Below are 18,346 nucleotides of genomic sequence, written 5' to 3' on the forward strand. Positions count from 1 at the left end.
GAATAAGCTTGGAAGGGTAAGATCCATATTTTAAACAAAACATGGATTTCTGAAATTGCTGTTTACAAAAACTTTTTTTTGACATTGTTTGCCTGTTCCCAATGTCCCTGATTTCAACCTAGCACAATAGCTGAGTAGGAGAGGGATTATTATCTTGGCAGGAAAAAAGTTAGTCTATTAGGACCACACAGTGAAAATTTCAGATTATCTAAAGCAAATCAGATTTCCATAGAAATGGTTGTGGGAGTATTGGATTGCTACTTTCACAGGACGCAGAAGAGAATGTGTGGAGGATGGGGCCTGTATGCTGATTTATAACCCTTAAGAAGGAAACTGAAGGGTAGTTGCAGTGATAGTAATTGACAAAAAAAAGGAAATTAATAAGTGAATATGTAAGGCAAAATTTCTTCTTTCTCTATAAGTGTCACTTTCCAAAAGGTAGGCACAACGTGGTGAAAATTGATGGAAATCTTTACACAGTGGAGCATTCTGTATTTTGTAACAATGGCTGTTGATATTCATCTCCTGGGATTTTCTTAAGTCCTTTGCTGCCACATTCTCCCTCCTCATAGGCAAAGCCTATTTCTTGCCTAGCTCCTAATTTTGCTGGGAGATGAATTTTCACAACAGGTCTTTCTTTTGCCAGTAGAACCTTTCAGCCCAGGGATGAGTTTGCAGTGTGTTCTGTTGATGTGGCTTGGCAGATCTATTCAGAGGCACAGACCCCATCTAGATAAAAGCCTGGCAATGGTTCCCACTTCATGTACAACTGTGGCAGTAATAGCATTGTGCCTCAGCCCAGCAAAGCCACTTCTCAGATGAATCCTCTCAGTTCCATGTGCTTCCTGTGTGTATGTTCTCCCATAGTGTTTGAAGCAGGATGTTCTTTTTCCAAGACACTTCATTTGCTTTGCAGCAGCTTTGAGTGAGATGGGCAGGAGTTGTGCTTCAGTCACTTTAACGCTGCCGGGGGGACAATATATGCAGTGAGGTCTTTGTGGCATGGAGGCTGCAGGATGCACGAGTCAAGGGAGGGTCCATTCGGCTCCACATGGGGTTAGTTTGACTAGCAGTGACTAGCAACAAGACTAGTAGTGAGTGCTGGTATCAGAAGTAACTGCTTAATAATATACATCTTCCTTAACTGAACTGTGACATATTTAGCAATGAATCTAAAGGGCAGAGAGAAACTTGTATTGGGATGTGGAAAAAAAAAACTGCATCCACATTTCCATACCTGTGACTCCAGCAATCATTACTGATTTCTTTGTGTGTTGCTAAAAGCCATGTACATGCTCTATAAGCTACCAAAACTTCCAGCTGCTGCTTCCAGGCATATGCATTGCAGTTTTGCTTGGTGGTAGGCAAGTAATTTAAGTTTTGCATTGCTGTTAATCTGCTTTAGTTGATCCTTGGATTGAAAGTATCTTTTGCTAAGTGCATGCACTTTACCTCATAAAAGGTGTTGAGTCCCATTAGATTGCTGGATGATGGCTAAAAATCTATATGTTATTGGGAAGTATCCACTGGGAGTAGTGAAAGTAGTCTGGTCCAGTGGAACTGATGGAAGATCTTGAATACAATGAAAACATTCCTCCTCATCCTCTGTACCTGATTTTGGGTTTTAAATATAGCACATTTTGATCATGGTATCACTGAGCATTCCAGTGTTGCCATTGCTGTCTTGGACTTCACTTTATAAGGGTGTCAAAGAGAGTCTCAGCTTCTTGTAAAACTTTGCCCTGCTAAGAGGTGTGATGATCCTGTGGTCTTTCCAATTGAAATGTCAGGTTTGGGAAGAAAGAGAGTGTGTTTGTATTTCAATGGATTTATTCTATATGGTTTTTATTACAGCATTTTGGGAAGTTTTTGAGCTCAACTGACAATGTAACTTATCAATTACTGTTATGGAAGAATCACATTTGGCTTAGATACATGTTAGCTTTGCCCAGACCACTAAACCTGCCAAAGCCCAAATGATGAGTATTGGTAAAGACTGTACTGGTGAGAAGAAAAAAAGCTATTTGTGCAGAAAAACCTGAGTTGTGCCTGCAGTCAGTGTGATATAATATTATAATGAGTTGTATTGTATTTTATTTCTTATATGTTGACAGTTTTTAGTTTGTCTGATTTTCATCAGCAAAGTCAATTTAACTGGTTATTCTTCCTGTCCCTAAAAGGCACACGGGGAAAATATGCTATCTTTCCTTGGTGAGTGGCATGATGGCTTGGCTGCCATTTATTTTCTGCTGCCTGTATATTTCCAGTCCCAAATGACTACAGACTGCTTTGGGTGATTTCTGCTGGGAATGGGTTTCAGGGAGGAGTTCCCAGGGCTGGATTTATACTAAATAAACAGAGGCCATGAGGGGAAAACTGTGTTTCATTAAGAACTCTGGTTTAGGTTAAAAGGATAAAAATAGCTGTGGGACATCTCAAATTATTTTAAAAACTAGAAAAGTAAAGGAACACAATCTAGAGTATTTTTTTTAAGTGTCCACTTATCTTTTTAGAGTTCTCTGTCACACTCTCTTCTATTTAGTGCACATAGGTCTGTAATCCAAAGTGATAGCCAAAATGATTCAGCTACCAAAGTTTCAGATTCCACAAATACAGACTTTTTACTGACAGTGCTGTCAGTATTCACGTGTTTGTCTTTTTTGTTTTGCCAAAACATGTTCCTCAAAGTTTTCATTTTCTATTCTTGTTTTAAGCAAGATGCACAAAATGGAAGTTAAGTACCAGGAAACCTTCTGCATATTGGAGAGAAAATTATGGTATCTTCCATTACAATTGTTTTAGTTATTCGTAAAAGCATTCTCTAGTAGACTTGTATATGTTTGTGTTTTGTGCTTTTTGTAAAGAAAACCATTACTTGCCTTCTGCTCTTACCAGAATGTTTCAGACATGCATTTTTCAGTCTTGCACATTGGCAGAGTTATAGTGGCTCCACTTTCTGCAAATACTCTGTATTAAGAAGATATCTTTTATGTTTAACTTTGCAGATCCAGAATGCTAATGATGTGCTAATAGCACCACTGGAGAAGTTTCGAAAAGAGCAAATAGGAGCAGCAAAAGTAAGTGGCTGGGGTTGTTTTTCATTTTATTTTTATTTGAGTTTATCAGTGTGTTTTGAAGGCTAGACTGAAAACAGGCATTTTCTGTTCAAACAGACTTGATGCTGTCCTCTTTAATATGTTAGTAAATGATACTAAATTCTTTGCTTCAGAGGAGGAGAGAATTTAGAAATGGAGCTTAAAGACTGATGACATGCATAGAGCACAGCTCTTGCTACTGTTGCACATTCCTGCCATCTGGCATTGTGTTCATCTTCTGATGTCTGCATTTACATTATGCTGCATCTTGGGTTAACCCAGATCCACAGGGAGGATTCAAACAGCTGCTGTGAGTCCCTCAAGAGGACATTGTATAAAGACAGAAGACAGTTTCAGCATGATCTCTGCCTCTGCTTTCCCTCTCCTCTTTACATGGCTGATGCATTTTGCCAGAGTATTCATCATAATAGTCACCAGTGATTTTCCCATGGTGGAGGTGCTCCAGTTGGTAATTTTATCCTGTTTTTTGGTGTTAAGTGTTATATCTGTGTGAGAGAGACACTGCAGGTTGTCTATACCAGAGTTCAGTAGTCAGCTCAGGAAATCAGATATATTGGGAGAAAATACGTTGGAATTAACTGTTAGCCTAGAAGAGCTGTTTTCAGTCTGATCCTGAATTTTTGAGTGCCTGTTAGTGACTGCTTTGATCACAGTCTCCAGGCTATGCATAGAGGCTGTGGTAATCAGTTAGAGATTATGATTAGTAACCATTCCCTCTGTCTGCATAAGTACACTAGTTCTGAAACATTTTTCATCTTATATTAGTGCTCATAAAAATTTCTGGGAAACCCTCCATTAGTAAGGTTAAAGGAGTACAAAAAAAGCTCTCTGATGTTGCAGGTGAGATTGTGCTTGTGCTGTACTCAGAGAAACTCAGAAGAAGAACAGAGCTATTGGAAAGAGACACCAAAAGTTTATACTTCTTATACTGCTATTATGAATGTGTAGCAAACACATGGGACTGCTTCCACACAGGAACTAAGTAGATGTTTGTGAAGAATTCTTACTGTGAACTTGAGGTCAGATTTCTCTGAAGTGGGTGTTCTTTACCCTTTCACTTGATATGTTTTTGTGTACAACTACATATTTTTCTTGTCCCACCCCTATGCTGCTGTGAGATGCGACTGCAAGTTTATTTACCGTGCTGCAGAAATCAGAATTTAATCCCAGCATAAAATTGTTTTTAGTTTTCAGTAGATTTTAGTAGTGTCATCCAGTTCTTTGTAGTAGTGCTTCATTTTGTATTCTCATAGTTTAAGGTATATCATTCATCAGAGCACCCTATGTGAAAGCTCAGCCCACCATGTTACTGATTGTCTTGCTGCATGACAGAGACAATCCATAGGTAGTTCACAGCACTCTGCAGAACTCTGTAAGACACTCGGGTTTCCTTTGAATATATCACTCAGTAGATGTCAACACTTACAGAATGATCTAATTGAAGCTGGTTCCTTTGTTTTTTTGTATCATTAAGATTATTAAAGGTAGGTCACTACAGGACAGGTTGATTCCTCCCTGTTTGATATATTGCAATGTCTGGTTTCTTTTCCATATCTCTTCCATGTAAAATGTGGGCATCTGCTCCTCTTAGAGTTGTTGTTTTGACTTGTCTGTGGTTGCACTACACCGTACAGAATGAGTTCAGGAGGGAGCCTGGCTCAGCTAACTCTTATTCCAGTGTCTGATGCACTTTATTATGCAGTGCTGTATGTTTTGGAGAGTCCAGGGTACTTGGCTTGACACATGGATACCCTAAGGAGAGGTCTCACAGGTCATTGTTTCATAAAATGTCAAACAAACATATTTTCTTGCACTACACAAGGAGTTCAACTGCCAAACTCAGAAATGAGAGATTCAGAACACCATCATAACCAAGTGTGCTACATTTGCCTTTAAATTGATTTTTATCAGTGGAAGCAATTACAGTTGACCTTTAACTAAATGGTATCAACACAAACAAGTCAGAGCTTAATTACATTCAGTATTGTTTTTCTAGTAATTACAAAATAGCATCATATGATCTATGAATAATGAGACCCATATGAAATAGAGTAGAAACTTGGGCTTTGTGATACCCATTATTGGTAAAGTGGAGAACATGGTCATACTGCTTTTACCCCTACTTCGGTTCACTGGGATTAGCCCTTGAGCATTTATGAGCTCTTAGAAATATAGAATGAGTTGAGCTTGCTGGTTATTTATCTTCAGTTAATGAAGGTTTGCACAGAGATTTGGCTCTTTGAACTCCTCTGGGATATGTGCTGATAGTGAAACAAAAGATATAGATGTTTTCTTGTTGTTTGGATTTTAGCAGCAAGTTTCACAGAAGACTGAGAATATCACTTTTTTCTTGTGGTCTTTTCTAGACACATCAGTTGAGTGGACCTTACCAGGTCCACAGCAGGTGTGAGCTGTTTTTTTCTCTGTAGTCTTAGTGTACAACAGTAGAATGGTATTCATAGCAAATCCAAACTTGCTTCTGTTTCTCTGTCATCCCTCTCCTGCCCAAAACCCCAAACATTTCTGTGTACATGTTGCTATCTGAAGAGAAACTGGAGATGTCCCAGCTGACTGGTGAAAGTTGTCCCAGTTTTCAGGAAGTGCAAGAAGGAGGACCCTAGAAACCACAGGCCTGTCAGTCAGACTTCAGTGCCTGGTAAAGTTATGGAGATTATTCTGGGAGGTATTGAAATACGCCTGAAAGACAATGCAGTCATTGGTGACAGCCAGCATGGCTTCATGAGGGGAAAGTCCTGCTTGTCAAACCTGATTTGCTTTAGTGACAAGCTAACCTACCTTGCTGATCAAGGGAAGTCAGCTGATGTGATCTTCCCATGCTGTCACAGGATCCTTCTGGATAAAATGTCCAGCATTCAGCTGAATAAACACATCATGCTGTGGATGAGAATTGGCTCATGGGTCAGGCACAAAGTTTTAATGAGTGGAATGGCATCAGACTGGTGACCTGTCACTAATGGAGTTCCACAGGGCTCCATCCTCTGCCCTCTGCTCTTCAACATCTTCATATATGACTTGGACACAGGTCTGGAAGGAACACTGACCAAGTTTGCAGATGATGCAAAACCCAGAGGACTCCCTGAAAAGGCAGGGAGGCCCTGCAGAGAGACCTGACAGATTAGAGGACTCTGCAGTCACGAACCAGATGAAATTCAACAAGGAAAAGTGCTGGATTCTGCACCTGGGGTGGTTCAACCCTGGATGTATGGACGGACTGGGGAATGAGATGCTGGAGAGCAGTGCTGCAGAGAGGGACCTGGGGGTCCTGGTCAGTGGCAAGTTGGGCATGAGGCAGCAGAGCCCTGGCAGCCAGGAGAGCCAGCCCTGTCCTGGGGGCATCAGGCACAGCATGGCCAGCTGGGCAAGGGAGGGGATTGTCCTGCTCTGCTCTGGCGGGCACCTTGAGTGCTGGGGGCAGTTCTGGGTGCCACAATATAAGACAGGAAGCTGTTAGAGAGTGTCCAAAGGAGGGCAACAAAGGGGATGAAGAGTCTGGAGAGGAAGCTATGCAAGGAGACACTGATACCACTTGCTGTGTTCAGCCTGGAGAAGAGGAGACTGATGGGACACCTCACTTCAGTCTGCAACTTCCTCATGAGTGGAAGCAGAGGGGTGAGAACTGATCTCTTCTCTATGGTGACCAGTAACAGGACCCAAGGGAATGGTCTGAAGCTGATTCAGGGAAGGTTTAGGTTGGATATTTGAGAAAGATTTCACTGAAGGGTGTTTGGGCAGTGGAACAGGCTCTCCAGGGCTGTGGTCAGAGCACCAGCCTGACAGAGTTCAGGGAGTGTTTGGACAATGCTCTTGGGCACATGGTGTCACTCTTAGGGATGGTCTTGCATAGGGCCAGGAGTTGGACTTTATGATCCTTATGGGTGTCTTTCAAATTATCATATTCTGTGATTCTGTGTATGGTGCAAACTCCACAGGATAGCTGATAGTAATGTCACATTTCTAGAATTGTCACTTTGCAATTAATTTGCATCATAATATCTTATGGACAAACATTTAAAGAGATGGGGTACAGAAGCATGAGATTTTAGCATTGGCAATGTTGGAAGAAACTAGAAATCCAAGCAGCTGTTGAGTGTTGGACTCTAGCTTCTAATCGGACTTTGACATTACCAATTTTAATACACTGTTAAGCTGTGTTTCCAAATTTTCTGGAAGGAAAATATTATTAGACAGTTGTGTTACCAATATACAAAACACAAAATTATATTAGGTACTACTGTCAAATTTTGCTGGGGAGAAGATTATGTGAGAGAGCACTTAAAAGTGATTTCTGGAATTTTTTCTTTCTTTATAAAACACCAGAAATTATTCAGTTGCAGATAAATACAAGCAAACCCCACCCTCCAAGACAAAAAAGGGGAAAATGTTATAAATTATGAGAATCACCATTTAATTTTAGTAATAAATAAGTTCGCAAGATCTTTGTTACCATGATGAATATCCTATAGATGTTTTTAATCTAGAGAATGAGAATATTTAATTATTTCTTTGAAACTCTAATGAGTTTAGGCAAAAATACACAGAAATCAAAATAATATAGAAGGTAAAATATATCTTGTTGATGTTACAAAGCTATATTTTAAATACAAGGACAGTATAAGCTCAGAGTCCAAAGTTCAAGTGGTTTTGGAACATCACAAGAATAACATTAAAGACCAATGCTTCACATGCACTTCAAAAACCTGAAGATACCCAACAAATTTGAGAAACATTCCCCATAAAACATTAGTGTTTGTAATCTAACTAGCAATATACAAAAATCTACATCATTTGCTCTTCTTGATTTATACTACTTGCTCTTCTGTTTTTATTGCACATATTTCAGTTATTCCTTTTCTGTACACACTCAGTTTAAATAAAGCTGAGTTCTCTCCAGAGACTACACAAACCCAGCTTTGCATTGGACAGCCTGTTGATTTACTCCATCTGAGTTTAAAAAAATGACCTCTCCAATTATTGTAGCAAGGCGAGCAGAAGCCGGGTGAGGTAACTGGGAAAGGATTCCAGGCACGGAGCCGTTTGCCTTATTTGGTCAATGTGGTTTGCGAGGCCCCAGCTGGTGACTCTGGTGAGCTCATTGTGAGATGTCTTATGGACAATAAAGCCAAACCTTCCTCTTTCTTTCTGTCCATTGAGTACACTGTTTAGCAATATTTGTTCCAATGTTCATTGACCTTTAAGACAACTTAAATCAGATCAAAGACAACAGAAGCAGTTTTGGTTTTAAGACTTGAAAGAAGAGTTTTGTTTCCTCCTTACAGTTCCGTTTGTTTCATAAAATAATTTCTTTTGGCCAGGAGGATTAGTTTTTATCATTATTTAATTTCATTCATTTATTCAAAGCTGTGAATTTCTTTCTCCTTGGAAAACAAATCCATATTCACTGCTGGGATTAATTTTCCCGCATCTTTGCTCACATCCATCTTCACATGTAGGCATGCAGGAGGTAGCACGTTCTCTCTGCGTTTAATTTGGGTTGTCTGGAAATTGAGGAGTGTGAAACAAACAAACCCCCCATTTTTTAAGGTCTGTCAGAAAGCTGTCAAAGCAGAGTTTAGATAGATGTCTAACATAGTTAGAAATACCAAATTGTCCATTTGCCCATTTGGTTGATGCCAGTTTCCTCGGTATCTGATCAAATCATAGCATTTGTGGTCCTTTAACTGAGAGAAATTAATGACCTTGCTGTAGTGGATATGGCAGGAGGTGTTTCATTACAAGTAGGTCTGTCACTCAGGATTTGGTATTTGCATCCACTAGATTTGGTGTGTTTTAATGTTAGTCTGAGGCCTGGAGGGAGTAGGCTAGGAGAAGGAAGTGCAAAGAGAGAGAACAGGCAAGGAGAATTATTGATGGCCAAATGTTTGGAGTTAAATTGCAACAGTTTCTCAAAAATGGTTAGTATCAGTTGCCTGATATATTTTTTGATAACTTACTCTGTATGCGAGGAAATGCAGGGGATCAAACCTATTTCTGTTTCAGCTAGACTTATATAACACTCTACCATGAGCCATTTTGAAGTAGTTTACTATGAAAAAGCCAGTCTGTCAGAAGAACTAGCTCATGGGAAAAGGACAGTGAGATTTCTTTATGGGGAAGACGGTATGGTTAGAGAGAAGTCACCAGTTAGAAGATCCCATGGGGCAATTTGAGATCAGTATGTTGTTTTATTTTGGTAATAACCAGGTTAAAAAAATCTGGTGGTATTGCCATAGGTTGCTGAGATAGAGGAGGAGTGGAGGATTGGGAGTAAAGTGTAAGATGAAATTGCTGAGCATGAGGAACTGAGGCTACTCAATGGTCATGAGACAGCTGCATACCAAAAAATCTGCTGTACTGATAAATAACTAGTGGCAGTCTCTTAAGGTATTATAGGTTAACAGTCATCTGTCTCTGGTAGAGAAGTACAAATTGTCTTTAGTTTTTTTTTTTTACTTACATAAATCCTCAAGTTATGGTTAAAGTTTCTGAACTGTGAAAGTTGTGAATTGCACTTATGAGTATATTTCATTCCAAGGTTTTGGTGACTTTTATTGGAGAAATAATACCATATATATTGTCTAATTGATATTTTACTTAAACTGGTATTAACAAATGAAAGAACTGCGAAATCAGAACTTGCATTTAATGAAAATTTATATTATAAAATTACTTTTAAAATAGATCAAATGTATTTTCCCTTATTTATTCAAATAAATGTAGGGAAACATCAAGCAGCGAATGACCTTCTTTTGCCATGAACAAAATAATTGTAATGCCAGTGTGATTAGCCATTGCTTCTTCTACACTTGTGTATGTGAAACACTTGGAAATTTTCAGAAACTTTTCCAAGTGGTGAAGAGCCTATTATGTATACATTTCATCTAAGAAAGTCTTACTTTCTTCTTTGCAGAGCCAAACTATTACATAACACTGGCTGAGCACCTGGACCCAGAGGTTTTTTTTTAAGCCCCTGCTCTTCTTGGGACAGCTCTTGCTGTTGGACAAATGAAACAAAATTATTTTCTTATTGCAGTTTGCTTCAGTTCAATTTCTGTTTCATTCAAAGTTGATAAACTTTTAGGAAGTTACCAGGAAAAAAACAAGCAAACAAAAAAACCTAACAATCCTTAAAGCTGACTTCACTTTTATTGTATTCTTTTTCAAAATGAGAGTGAAAACTCAAATCTCTTAACTGAAAGATTGTGGACACAGTGATTAAAACTCTAGGTTCAGTCTCTCAACTACAGGTATTTGTGAGGAAAACAGTTAATGTTATGTGCATAATCAGTTTTAATAAATTCTGTTAAATGCAACCTCTGTTATAAGTGAGTGTGATTAACTGGCTCACTGACTAAAACCAGTTTCTGAAGCTATGTTTTTTCTGCAGTTTAATAAGATTCTAATTTGCATTGTAAAGAAAACAGATATAAATTAAGGATAAATAAATTAGTCCCCTGTAGTAAATTGGAAAATAATTTACTATTCTGCCACAACATTTAAAAATTAAGGCTTAGAGTAAATGTGTAAATTGGTGGAATTGTTTAAGTGGGCATGCCAAGTGTAACTTCCTTGGCAAAAAGAACCATTTATTTTTTAAAAATCTACAGCTAGTAAAAAATTAAAAAACCAAAAACAACAAAAAAAAAACCCCTAAAAACTTAGGTAGTATCAGCCTTTTTACTGGAAAAGGACAAAAGACCATTAAAATGCAAGAAAATTTGGACATCATCTAATTAAATTAAGGCTTTTTTCTTGCTAATCTGCTGCAGCCTGTTGTAGTGTGTGTCATGGGAAGCACTCAGGAAGGTTGCATCCTGACCCTGCACAGCTTCTAGAATCCTACTGGACTCCTGAGCTGTGATCAAAAGCATGAACAAAGACACTGACCTTCAAATTTAATTTCCAGCTCGCAGGGGAACTAAACTTCTTAGTGAGTGTTTGAGGGCATGAAGGATTTGGCAGAGTGCAGTAACTCTACTCACCTGTTCCATTCTTTCTAGTCTTGCTCTTGGCCACAGCGTGGGCAGGATCATATTCCACACCTAAAGAACAGGTCTCAAGTTGTTGATAAGAGTTTAAAAATCTCAAAAGGATTTATGAGAAATACAGGAAGTGCCCAATTGCTTAGGCACAGAGCAGGACAGGACTTAAAGAAGGAGTTTGGCATTCTGTTCCCTGCACAAGTGTTCATTCAACACTTGTGTTGAATTCAAGTGTGTGAGTGTTCATTCATCAGCTCAGAGGCACCTGGTCCCCTGCTCTTCCTTCCCTTCTTTAAAATTAGACTCCATCTTGAGTTTTAGCATCCTTTACCAAACCAAATTCATTACATGTTGACAAAGGCAGCTGCATTCTCTTACCCTACAGGGATTACTTCAGAATTGTGCTTGTGGGTGTTATATAGTGCTACAGCTGTACTGAACACTTAATGTTTAAGTCATGAGGTTTTTTTACATGGGTATGAATTCATCTGTTAATCTTACTCTGTTATGTGTTGGGGTTTTCTTCAGCAGTTTGGGGGGAAATTAAGATCTCTTTCTGCATTGCTTCCCTTTGTTTCCTGGTGTAGCTAACAGCATAAAAATAGTTATGGTTCTAGTTCCAGTTTGGGCATTGTTTGACATTTCTCAGAGTATGTGCGGTCTATGGGTCTTTATTCCATACATATGGTGGGGTTGCCTTTTTCCATTCTAAACAGAAAATTATTTGATCAGTTGTATCGCCATAGCTTTCCCTTCACCCAGTATCTTGTTCTGTCTATGCAGCAGATTCTGCAGGGGCCTGGGAATAAACAAATTTGAATCTCCCACCAATACAGCAACTTTGCTTTTGATAAAGCAAACTCCGAAACAGCTTTATTCCAAAGAGAAGTGAGTTATAGTATCTGGGAAGTATCCCTTCTGTACTGTAACAAAAATGGACATCATTGCTTGAAACTTAATTGTGTCTTAGCAGATATGGGAGTATCCAGAGATCCATCTTTCCACCAAATAAAGCAGTTTTGTTATTTCAGGACCTGTCAGGTCTAGAAGCTTCCACAGAACCATTTGTTCCTGTGGAGTGTGCCAAGAAGGGATGGTCTCAGATTCTTGTCTTAATGAGAAGATTAAACACCCACCCCCCAGAAGTAATCTGAGAGCACTGGTTGATCTTAACAACGCCACTGGGGAAGCATAACTTTTCACCCCAAAGTGATAGTTTGAGTTCTTTTATCAGTGTTGTAAAAGGGACTCTGAAAATAGATGCTTTCAAAACAAAACAAAACAAAATCGCTTCAACGTTGACCTCAGACTGTTTCCTTTTTTTTCCCCAAAAAATATCTGTAAACAGCACAGTTTCCAGTTGTGTGTATTAATCTAAAGAATTTCTGGTGACGCGCCTCAAGTTCTTCCTCGGGTCAGCACGGCAGTGCAGTTGCGATGACGCCGGAGGTGCCCTGGGACCATGGGCGATGCTGAACGTGCTGCTGCACGCTGACATCAGTGGTGTGGGCTGATTGCCTGGCACAGATGGGAGATTCCCAGAGAGTGTTCAAAAAAAGAAATTGCTAGTTAAGAAAGAGATATTTTTATCTGCAGCTTTTAAAATAAAGCAGTGAGTATGTGAAGTTTTAAGCTGGTCTGTTGGAATTCCTTTATTTGAATGACATTATGTTCTTTGCAGCTTTTTTATCGTTGCTCTAAGTGCACCAAGCAAAGATGTTGGTAACTGTGCAGATGAAATGGCCTCTTCGTGAGTTCCTAAAGAGCATGACTAACTTTCTTTTTGAAATCATTTAAAGTCACAAGCTTTTCTCCAGGAACAAAACTCTCCCTGTTATGATACAATATGTTAAACTTAAGAAAGCTATCCTAACCTGATGCAGAGAAAAATAAGTCAGTTTCTGCTATTCTAGGGGGCTTCTCCATATTATTTAAGAGGTAACTTGATAATATCCTAAGTAAGCTATTCCAGCAAAAATACTTCATATTTAGTAGACAGCAAAGCAATAAAACTAGATTACGTGTGTAGACTTACCAGTCCTGCTGTTTGGGCAGGGATTTAGCAGATTCCCAGACACAGAGCAACTACTCCTGGAATCAGCAAATGCCAGATAAACTTGAGACAGCTTTGCAGCTGAATAACAGGGAGTCTGATATGTCCTGCTTTGTGACCTGACTGTACTGGCAGGTTTGCACGTCGTTTCACAGCAATGCTGGGAACTTCTAATATTTTTCTTTCAATTTCAAGAGGAAATTTTTTGAGGAAAAACAAATGACATCTTACAAACACATTTTCTCATTTAATAGTATCTGCTTTTTAATTTGAAAACATCTGATGGAATTACATAGGGAATTATTAGGAAATATCTGTAGGATTCTCCTCTTCCAGGATACGCTTTTGAAATTACCTGATACTTGGATCTCTAAGGGCATTACAGAGGGAAAAGAAAATTTTCTTCAGAAGTTTATGAAGCTGAAAGTAAATTATCTCTTGCAAGGTTATTCAGTATTTTACACAGATGTGAACTCCAGTTAAACTTAAATTAGTTTTGGGTTGTTTCAAGTATATTTCAGTTTTATGTATTCCTTACCTGATTTTAATTGAGGTTATTTTTTAAACTGCCAGTTTCTAATATCTGTCTTCATAGCTTTAATGCTGCTAAACAGTCTTGTATTCCCAGTTTATTGCCTTATTATACTTCATAGTTGCAATATGTTCTTTTTATTATAATTATTTGTGTCTTACACTAGATTGTTTTCTGGATCATCATGGTTTGCATATGGTTGTTCTTTTTTAGTAAAGAATTGGTTTTAAGATTTATAGTCATTTTGACATTTAATTTTCTACATGATGCATTTCGCTTCAATTTGGAAGTGTTTTCACTAGCAGTTATGAGGAACATAAGACATAATTTATTACTATATTAACACTGTTTTATGTCGATCAACAGGATTTCTTTATGAACTATGGTATAAATTTGCTTCACTTCATGTTATTTGCTAACCATACATAAACCATGTCCTTTAACCTTTCTGACTTTCTTAGGGATTTGGGGAAACCCTATAGCCTAAAAATACATTCAATTCTGTTTTGGACGAAGAAAAGGAGGGAAGGACTTTTATATTACCTTTTCACTTTTTCTTCTGGAAAAAAAAGCTTGTGACTTCTTTAAACATTATCTTGAACCTTTAGCATTCACGTAACAAATCAAAATTTCTACCAGAAAGAAATTCTTCCCATCCAGACATCTATCAAAATGCACCCTATGGTTTCAGATGCCAGTGATAATTTCAATATTATTAAAACAAACCAAAACTCAGCAACTCAACAACTACTTCCATGAGAATGCTCAGCAAAACCTCAGACAATATAAAATGCAAGGTGAATTTACTTTTTTTCTTCTCAAAGGAGTTGTGAGACTTAGATTTTATATTTTCCAAGAAGTCCACAGGATCTTAGCTCAAATCAGTCTTTCCAAAACTAAGCTTAGTTTATTTTCTAGACTACAGTTCTACTTTTGTTTGTCCTGTTACTTAATAAGACATGGTCCCCAAACTTACAACTCAAAAAAAATCCCATTACCTTTGTAGCAGTACAATTTGAATTTTTGTTTGGGAGGTAATGAAAAAGGTGGCTTTGAAAAAATATATTTGAGGTCTTAACATTCTGGCAATGAGCCATCTTCAGTCTGTTGTTGCAAAAATCAATGTTTTTGCAGTTGTTGTCAAAGAGAAAGGAGAGGGATGTGGCTTTATTGATCTCTGCAGAGTTCACAGTTGCCTTCAGGTTCTTCAACTGACAAACCATCTGACCTGATCTATATTCAAGTCTTACTGTTGCATTTCTGTGCCACTTTCTATACCTCAGTTGGAGCTGGTGAAAAAAAAAAAAAAAGGACTAATTCTGGGAAGGGAAAGAAAGAAATCATCACGGCCATGTTTCACAATGTTCACTTGTTTTCTAACTAAGGTATTCTTCTCTTTTCAAGGCATTGTTATCTTTTTTCCAAATAGTTTCTTTGCATCGATTTTTGTGTTGAATTTCCTTTCTTGATCCTTTTAAAATAATTTCATGCAAAACATGTTTATTTTATGGTTTCAACTGGAATAATGTTTTGGTCGAGTTTTTGAAGGATTAGGTGTTAAAGTGTAAAAATATTAATTTAGCGACAAACAAAGAGTTAAAAAATTTCTTTGTGGCCAGATACAAGATGTAGTTAATAGATAAATATAACACCAAAAGCTATTGCAACTAAAAAAAGGGAAGTGAATGAGAAGAATGGCAGAGGATCTTTTTGGAAAAGTAAGGAGGAATCATTTATGTAATAATTCTGAAGATATATGTAACAATTCTGACATTAAATACTGCACACAAAGCAGTGGTAGACCATTATAAAAATAACAGATTTCTTGATGCTTCCTCTGGAAAAGGAAAGTCAACTTCAAAATACAACAACTATTTCTGCTTTATATCTAAAAATACAACTTGTGGGTAAAATTTGCAGAAATCATGCCAATGATTTGTAGATGTGTATGACTAGTTACAGCATGGAATCAAAATCTTTCTGAACAGAAGAAAAAACTATCTGACTCACTTTCTATTGGCTGAGTCAACTTTTTAAAGAATTTTCAGCAATTGATGTCTGAACTTTTCACAGTCATAAATATTTGTAAAACAAGAGGAATACAAGAACACCTTTTGAGTGAAACTTCTAACTGTCATGCCTATAATTAGAAGTATCTCAAGCAAAATTTACTTCTGAAAAGGTAATTTTTTTTGAGGTTTTCTAATCAGTTTTGAAATAAAACTATATAGGAAATCTGAGCAGAGAGAATGAAACTAGGAATTAAACCTGGATCCAGTACTACATGACTTAAGTCTCTCAAGAGGATACTGGCAGTTAGTAAGGTTCCATTAAAATCTGTAAGCTGAGTGTGTGGTTAAGGGCTTTCCTAATGGGGTTCCTAGAAATTTGAAGCATTTCAAACTATAAATATTTTTGAGCTGATTTAAGGCTTGACACACCTGAGAATGGTTAAGCAACTATACAGAGACGTTTACAATATTTAGAGTCTGCAGGACTTAGTCTAGACAAAAGGTGTTGATGACTTATACATCAGCATAAAACACACCAAGAATTAATATGATGTAATTTCTCTTTTTCTGTGCTTACATTTTATTGCACCCACCTAATTATCTCACATGGATTTTGAGTGGGAGGTTTTTTCATATGTTCTAGCTGATATGTTGAAATAAATGGTTGATACTTTGCCAGGGCAAAGAGAAAGGATGAGATTTACTTTCTGGAAAGATGTGTGAGGATGAAAGAAAGCTGGAGTCTGAAAGCAATAAGAGACAGTACAGAGGTCAGGAATTAGTATCTTCCTTTTGCCACGTGCCTTAAGCTTTGTGTCATGGCTGGTGCAGCCTCTTCTGGTAACAGTGCAGCACAAGCTTTCTTATCCACCCACATCTCTTCACCTTGGGGTTTGATCCAATGTGGAATCTAGGCAAAAGCAATCATGTCTCCTAAACTTTGAGGAGATAGGTTCGCATGGAAACTTCTTTGAAATCCTCCTAGTATGTGGAAAAGTAGATTTCTCAGTCTTATGGGCACAGATTGCTGGGAGCAGGATTCATTTGGGCAGTGGCTGTGTGTAAGTGTTTTGAGGGCTGCAGAAGAACAGGCTAAAGCTGGAAGGAGTCTGTAACTCCACTTAGGATGCGCTTGTGTGCTGTGAGTCACTGACTGTGTGTGTGAGACAAGAGCTATTTTGGCATAAACAGAAGTGTTTTTTCTCATCCAGAACATGAATCACCTGCTTCTGAGTGTATCTCTTTTTTTTTTTTTTTTTTGTTAATTTTTATTAAGTAAACAGATTTCAGAGTCTTCAATACATCCAAATATGTGGTTTTTACTGGCACAGTGCAGGATCTTCCAAGCAAAGGAAACTCACACACCTGTCGGGGCCAGTATCTTTTATACTTTTCCCAGAAACATGCCTGAGTAATCAGGGCCATGCCAGAAACACTGTCCTGCTGCAAACTTATTCCCAGGAGTATCACTGCATATAGACACTAATGCAGTCCAAATTGCCGGGAGATCTTTCTTCCCAGTTTACTTTCATTAGTCTTTTTACTTTGTCAACATCTACATTTGAAGAAAGAAGGTCTTGTTAAGTTAAAATCTGGAAAAGGAGGAAGAAGTGCAACACTGCACTTGGGCCAGAAGTTGTCCTGGTGACAGGCAAGCTCCAGTTTGTAGTTCTCACTCTAATGTAACTGGTATAGAAAATTATGGAGGCAGTGGCTGAGCAGATCTGTGCAGTGTACAGGTGCAGTCTGGGAGAGAACTGACTGAGGACCATGAGAGCCTTCAAATTCCCTGTTTCCTTATGGATGGTGCCATGGAGATCTTCATGAAGCTTCACATGAGATACATCTTAAAACCACAATTAGTTTATTTGAGCTTGTCTTTTTCTTGTTCTTGGCAGGCAGGAGGGGCTTATCTCTTTAGATGTGATAATTTAATTTTTTTTCCTTTTTACATATAAAGAGAGGATGTGATAGCCACATTAGTTGTATCAATGTCCCCTCTTGGCATTGACATGTATTTGATGTGCTGTGTGTAGATATTTCAGATGGCAAAGTCCTGTTGTTGCACCCTTTTCTTTGACTCTTGCAACGTAGCTAAGATTTCAAGTTCTTTTCCAGCTCTTGTTAGTTAAAGTTATGTTAGTGTCAACATGAGCTGAAGTGGCTAACCAGACTTTGAGTTATTCATTACCTATCCATCACCTTGTTTCTGAGACAAATAGTTCACAAGGCAAGATGAATACCTACTATTTGTATCATAAATCTATTAGGGAAGGGAGGGAAGGAAGGGAGGGAAGGAAATATAGAAGGCATTAGTTATTCTGTATTGTTATTTAATATTTTGTCAGGTCAAGTGCCTCCTTTTCCTTCTGGTGTCTTTTGAAGATACCTCTGTTGAGAAATAGTGAGAACATTAAATTGTGCATATTTTTCATGCTAAATATATTTGAACTTTTTGCCGTATAGAAAGTATATGATGTGTTTTACAATCTAAGTATAATTACTGTTGTAAGCTTTAGTCAGTGGAGCTAATCAGTAAGTGGTTTGTTGCTACAGCTGGTTGATAAGTTTTAATTCATGTCATTAAAATCTTCCTCCTATTTCTTATTTCTCCAACTGACCTGACTTTCCCA

General features: G+C 38.0%; 1 protein-coding gene across 1 annotated transcript in view; it reads left to right on the top strand.

Annotated features, from left to right (window-relative positions):
- The window catches only part of ARHGAP42 (Rho GTPase activating protein 42), a 139,771-nt gene that overhangs the window by 75,303 nt on the left and 46,122 nt on the right, over positions 1 to 18,346 (top strand). Inside the window, 1 exon segment of the mRNA XM_079302274.1 lies at positions 3,006 to 3,077. Coding sequence (XP_079158400.1) covers positions 3,006 to 3,077 — 72 coding nt within the window.

Source organism: Erithacus rubecula (genome assembly GCF_903797595.1).
Source record: "Erithacus rubecula genome assembly, chromosome: 1".
NCBI classification, from domain to species: Eukaryota; Metazoa; Chordata; class Aves; order Passeriformes; family Muscicapidae; genus Erithacus; species Erithacus rubecula.